This window comes from Pyxicephalus adspersus, chromosome 5 (assembly GCF_032062135.1).
Source record: "Pyxicephalus adspersus chromosome 5, UCB_Pads_2.0, whole genome shotgun sequence".
Taxonomy (NCBI): Eukaryota; Metazoa; Chordata; class Amphibia; order Anura; family Pyxicephalidae; genus Pyxicephalus; species Pyxicephalus adspersus.
This window is the reverse complement of record NC_092862.1, coordinates 65,283,608-65,290,414: the sequence shown is the minus strand read 5'-3', so window position 1 is coordinate 65,290,414 and position 6,807 is coordinate 65,283,608. Positions and strand designations below refer to the sequence as shown.

The 6,807-nt window shown below is 42.0% G+C and overlaps 1 protein-coding gene across 1 annotated transcript in view; it reads left to right on the top strand.

The window, feature by feature from the left end:
• The first annotated feature begins 594 nt into the window (after positions 1-594).
• Positions 595-6,807, top strand: part of NQO2 (N-ribosyldihydronicotinamide:quinone dehydrogenase 2) — a 20,447-nt gene continuing 14,234 nt past the window's right edge. The window contains exon 1 of the mRNA XM_072411785.1: positions 595-910. Within this exon, the coding sequence (XP_072267886.1) occupies positions 904-910 (7 nt within the window). The 5' untranslated portion in view covers positions 595-903. The remainder of the gene's footprint in view (positions 911-6,807) is intronic.

Genomic DNA, 6,807 nt, shown 5'->3' with positions numbered 1-6,807 from the left:
TAGTAATAAATATTGTTTTGCTTAAATTTAATTGCACCATTCTTTCTCAGTAGCATAATACCTTATTTTTTTTTTTACATCATTTAATAAATAAAAATATATGAGCTTGTACAAAAGGGCATCATCATTTAGAAGTTCCTAAGGAACATCCTGTCTCCATACAGCCCTGGTCCTACAATTGCTGGGCATGCGGTAATTCTATTGGTTCCGTTGAATGCAGTGCTGTTGGTTTGTGCAATGATTAGCCGTCTGTGCTCAATTTTGGTCAGTACAAAAAGTGACAACAAAACTGTCGCTGGTTCATCATCTTATTACAGAACAATGTAAGCACAAAATGTCGTTGAAAAGCCCTTGGCCTCATTTGTTTTAGGGGATTAAGCTATTTTAGGTGTTTATTTAATACATTCCAAAGAGCTGAAAATTCCCATTGATTGAATAGAAGTGTTTGCTCCAGGGATTATATTAAACCCTTAACCTTTTTTGCTGCTGCTCTGTAATACAGAGGATTGTACAACACTGAGCTGTTAACCTTTCTGGCAATAGTTAGTTGTTTGTTGCCATGATCACTGCCTGCCCAGAGAAGTTCTTATGTAAAAGAACCGATGAACACAGCTCTTGTTTCCTAGGGAATGTGTTTGAGCAAGTAGAAAGCACTAAAGAAAATCCCAAAGATATCTTTCCGATTGAATGAGTGACTCAGCCGCTGCCTCATGGCTTTTTCTCTGCTCAGATGATTCACTGATGAAGCTCATTTGGAAAGCTTAAACTGGATCGCCAGACAGCTATCGCAGATAGAAGATATATTAAAAATAATAACTAAATTATAGGACAGCTGTTTTTTCCCCCAGAAGGTATTTAGTGGATTTGCATCCTATAATCACACTGAGAAAGACATCGACAGTAATGCCAGGTAGGTAAAATGTTTTAACTAACAGCATGTACATATTTTGATGTTAGGCATTGTTTCATGCTCTGGAGGTCTATCCTGCAAATTGTAAAAGTATTTAGTAGTAATATTATTTGTTTTGTCTTTATCACATGAGACATAAGACATTTACAAGCACAATATACTGGCAGTACAGTGGCTGTGTGTACTCAAAGCTTTAGGAACCCACAAGGTTTATGTGCCATGTTTATAATAGATACCTAGCCAAAGACACACTGCTGACCCAGATTGAAATGCCTGAATGTAGGTAAAGGTCAATTTGCTCCCCATCACTGTATTGGAAGATTGAAAACCCGGGTGTGACTTATCCACATATATAGAAAACTATACTAAACTGTCTGGTGTAATGCCACATCTCAGGTGCATAATACATAAACAAATTAAAAAGAAAACAAAATAGGGCCAAATTCCTTTATTTTTTAGAGTACTGTTTTTTTTGTTTTTTTTTTTTTTTGGGGGGGGGGGGTCACAAGGCTTGCCTGAAGCTTTAAATGGATAATTACTGTATCTATACATTATAGTATTAAGTATTATACATATATTAAGTATTATACATATAGTAAAAAGATGTCTACTCATGAAGGCTTTTTAAATACAAATTACATCCTTTCTGTCCAAGCTTACAAAACAAACATACTGCAGCTACTTGCTGCCAGCATTACAGTGTTTTGTTCCAGATTGGAGAAGCCCTTTGTGTAGCTGGCCAGCTAAAACCTGTCCTAGGTTATTAGTGCAGTATATTCTGTATACGTAAAGACAGTCTGATCAGACTAAAGAGAAACAGAAATCATAATTCTTCTAATGCCACAGCGCACAAGGCACCTCATAGTGCTGCGCCTGCCACACTTTGTTCCAGATAGGACAGATGTGATTTATGTCCATGGTCAGAGATCAGGGTGTTTTGGGGATTCTGACAACTTCTCTGGAAAGGACAACCCTAATACACTAGAAGTATGTTGTGCCATCTATTGGTACCTTTCATGTAACTCAAGGCTTTAAAATTTATGTTTTACTACTTAGTTTTAAGTAGAAATCAGTATCTAATTTTTGGACTAGAACATTTGTTGGTCTTTATTGCTGTTGGATTCCAGTTTGGGATATTTCCCATTACTTTCTTTTGGGCAATTTTTTAGGTATACTAACCTTTCCTTGCACTATTGTGGGCACCACCATCTTTACCTGGTTCTCTTACAAGTTTAGGTTTTTCTGACATCTCAATTGGCCAGGCAGGAATGATGTTACACCTGCACATGCTCCTTCTGCAATACATAACCTGCTTTGTCAGAATTTTTACCATTTTTTTTTTTACATGTGGATCCACTTTTAGGCAATCAACGTGGCTGGGGAGGTGTTCTTAATGTTCACAAACTTCAATCCAAAACAAAAAAATGGTTTTAGCTTACTTCAAAGTCTTATGCACAGGCTAGAATATTGTAGATATGCATCCACCCAAGTATTTAATTCAGGTCAGGTTCTGCTAGTCTTCTAATATTTTCTAGAGTGATCATCAGAGAAACAATGCTAGTAAAAGGGCATGCAAAGTCAGGCACATGCCTCTAGACTTTGTCCACTTTGCCAACCCAACGTCCAAGTCAGCCTTTCTTCATGGGGTACCTGAACACAAGATTCTGCTCCCTGACCGGTTCTCTTGGGATCGGAGCCTGTTCCAGGCCAGCTGTATTTTTCACTGCAGCCCAGAACATTTTCAAATGAATACACCAAGGTGGGCACCATCATCTCCCTCCTCCAGGGGGAGGTCCTGAGTAACAGTTACGCTCTTTTTGAAAGATTAAAGCAGCCCTCCGCAGCCTTCAACAAGGGCAACCTTCAGTGGAGGAATATATTTCGCAGATGGAACTTTGACACAATGGAATGATGCCATTCTAAAGCACTATTTCCGTATTTGGCCTGTCAGAGTCGCTAAAAGATGAACAAGCCAGAGTGGGTATTCCGGACTCCCTTAATGATTTGGCTGGCTACTCAAACTGACAGAAGATTATGGGAGCGCAGGATGGAGAAATTGGGGACTTCGAGCTCCGCCTGGTATTCTAATTCACCTCCACCTTCTGTTCCCATGCCAACTCGGCTTCCTGCCACCGAGAATTGTCAGGAACCTATACAGTTAGGCCTAGCCAAACCCTCACTGTCTGCAGAAGAACGCCAGAGGAAGTTCAAGTATAATCAGTGCTTGTATTGTGGTTCGCCTGGTCATCTGATACAAAACTGCTCATCCAGCCAGCTGGTAAGGGTGAGTTGACCCCCTCACCTCTGGCTACTCAAACTGCTCCCTCCAGTGTTTTTGGATTCCTCCCTTGCTAAGCAACTCCCTTTGCAACAAGAAGCAATCGCTCTCTCTACGACTTGCAGATGGATCCCCAATTAGGTCTGGACTGGTAACATTTGAAACAACTCCTCTCCTGACAACCATCCAACCCAGCCATCAATTTTTAAGTTTTGATGTGATTCCTTCCCCACTTTTTCCTATTATCCTGGCAATGCCATGGTTGCAGGCCCACAACCTGTGAATCAACCCAGGGCACTGGGGAGGTGTCTTTTACTTTTAGTTATTGTCACCAGTCCTGTTTTCCAAATTCTAAACCGCTATTGTGCTTGGGTACAGAAAAGAAGGGGCTCGCCCCCCCTGTTTATTATTATTACCTGGATGTCTTTGACAAAAGGGGGGCTGATGTTCTCCCCCCTCATCGCATTTTTGACTGTTCAATTGAATTCCTGCCTGGGACAGAGATTCTATTTGGTTGTATTTATCTGCTCTCAGAACCTGAACTTGTTACCCTTAAGGACTATATTGAAGAAAGTCTGAAAAAGAGATTTATCTGACCCTCCACTTCACCATTTCAAGACTACTGAGACCTTAACAAGACCACTATCAAAAATCGCTATCCACTTCCACTCATTATGGAACTCGTACAAAGGTCAGCCAAGGTCTTTACTAAACTGGAATTGCGTGGAGCCTAAAATTTAGTGAGTATCCGTGAAGGTGACGAATGAAAGACAGCGTTCAGAACTCGCTTTGGTCACTTTGAGTATGTGGTCATGCTCTGCAATGCCCGGCCACATTTTAACATTTTGTAAATGACATCTTCCAGGATTTTCTTGATTTGTTTCTAGTAGTCTACCTTGACGATATGCTGATCTTTTCCTTATGCTTGGAAGAACATAGAAACTACGTCAAGAAGGTCCTAGGTCTCCTCCATGTTCATGGGCTGTATACCAAACCTGAATATGCGAATATGAGAAAGACACCATACAGCTCCTCGGCCTTATTATTTCCACCCAGGGAATCGCCTTGAGCAGACATGGTATCTGCAGTGTTGGAATGGCCAGTCCAGACCAACTGAAAGGGTATATAACGATTCTTGGTATTTCCCAAATTCTTCCGGTAATTTATTAGGGGTTCTCCACCATTTTGTAGCCCCCCCTGACAAAGCTCACAAGTCCGCACACCACCTTCCCCTGGACCTTTGAGGCCCAATCAGCCTTTGACCAATTTAAATCATTATTCACTTCTGCTCCAAACCTGAGACATCCAGGCCCTTACCTGACATTTGTTCTAGAGCTTGGATGCGTGATGGGAAGATTTTTGTCCCCAAGACACTCTGGCTTGCTGCTCTAGAAGCCTGCTATGATAATGTATTGGCAGGTCCAAGACTCTGGACCTAATCCAGCGCACCTTTTGAAGGCCAAAACTACCACAGGATTGTAAGTTCTTTGTCTCCTCATGTGCCACCTGTGCCTGTTCCAAGAGTGAGAGCATTAAACCGTGGGGATTATATTGACCCTTGCCCAACCCACTCTGCCCTTGGAGAATGTTATCTGTGGATTTCATTGTGGAACATCCCCTTTCGGGATTGTACAACTCCATACTCGTAATTGTTGTCAGACTCACCAAGATGTCCCATTTATTCCAGTTGAGGGAAGCTACGAGGGGGTGCTGAAAAGTTCTTGACTTTGCCCAGAAAGAAGAGAGCAAGAGTTATAAAATAACACATTAGTTCAACATATTCCCCACCCCTGAGACTGATGCACTTGGTACAGTGTAGTTGCATCTTTTCTAGACCGCTGAAATAAAAGTCCTTTGGTTGCGCCGCAAACCAGCTCTTAGAAGCATCTTTGACCTCAAAACGTTGCCTCTTCAGGTGTTTCTTCAAATTTGGGAACAGATAATAGTCCGAAGGGGCCAGGTCAGGTGAGTAGGGGGGATGGTGGACCAATTGGAAACCTAGGGTGTTCAATTTGGTTGCCACAACAATGGACATATGCGCAGGTGCATTGTCCTGCAAAAAAAAAAAAAATCCCCTTGGTTAACGTTCCACGTTTTTTTCGTCCTAATTTCCTCCTTCAACTGGTCCAGGAGGTTAGCATAATACTGTGATAACTAGAGCCCTGAAGTAGGTAGTCCACCAACAGAATACCCTCTTTGTCCCCTGATCACTGTTTAAATATTTCGGCACCCACTTCACTGAAAGCTTGCGCATGTCTAGAGTAGTGGTGATAACAAACCCAACGGGCTCCCGTGAGATGTCAAGTGTCTGGGCAACCTTTTTTGCGGATATTTGACCACTGTTCAAACATTTTGGCACCCACTTCGCTGAAAGCTTGCGCATGTCTAGGATAGTGGTGATAACAAACCCAACAGGCTCCTGTGAGATGTCAAGTGTCTGGGCTATCTTTTTTGTGGATATGCGCCGGTCCTCAATATTTAGCTCATGGACAGCATCGCAGGTTGCCGGGTCAGTTGAGGTTGGGGGGCGCCCACTGGGGGGCTTTAGCGGTGAAATGCCCAGTCTTGAAACGAGATAGCCAGGTTTTGACAGTGCTGTAGGAAGGACACTTTTCCTCCAGTCTTTGTGACATCTCAGTGTGAATGTCCTTTGCTGACATTCCCTGGAGAAACAAAAACTTCATGACAGCCCGTAACTCCAACGACGTGAAACTTGCTTGTGCCTCTGCCATCACAGTTTTTCATTAAAAAAAAAACAGTTTTAAGAATCGCAAAGGCCTGATATTTGCACAGTTACATACTAAGATATTAGGTCATATGCCCCAAAACTTACTATTTTATCTGGAAGGGGGCAAAGCCAGGAACTCAGCACCCCCTTGTACTGCTCAAGCATTCCTAAGAGATATAGTCAGACTCCATTGATTCTGGACTACATTGTATCAGATAAAGGAGTGCAATTCACTTCTAAGTTCTGGCAAGAGCTCTGCAAGAAGCTTTGTATGAAACTTCTTTGTCCTCTGGCTATCATCCCCAGAGTAATGTTCAAACCGAGAGAACCAATTAAACTTTGGAACAATATCTTGGCTGTTTTTCAGCTGCATCTCAGGACAACTGGGCCTCCCTGCTGCCCATGGCAGAGTTTGCATATACAAATGCTATCCACTCAGCCACCGGTCTGTTTTTTGCTAATTATGGGTTTCATTCCACCTAGCTCCCAAATTGCCCTGTTAGGTCTTCGGTCCCTGAGGTTCAGGATTGTGTCACTTTTTTTTTTATGAAACTGAGTTTTTATTGAAAAAATTTTTTACAAATACAACAAAAGAAACAAAACAAAAACAACATGGACAAGAACACAGCATACAGGAGCATTAGCAACATATTACCAAAACCATAAGGCATAAAGTAGGAACAAGTATATATACAAATACACATATACCGTATTTTTTGCCATATAAGACGCCTTTTTTCTTCCCCAAAACTGGGGGGGGGAAATTTGGTGCGTCTTATACGACAAAAACCGTGTTATAAAATAATTAAAATAAGATATTCACCCGAAACCCGATCCTGCGTGTGTCTCCTCTCCTCGCTGGCTGCAGCGTGTGTCTCCTCTCCTCGCTGG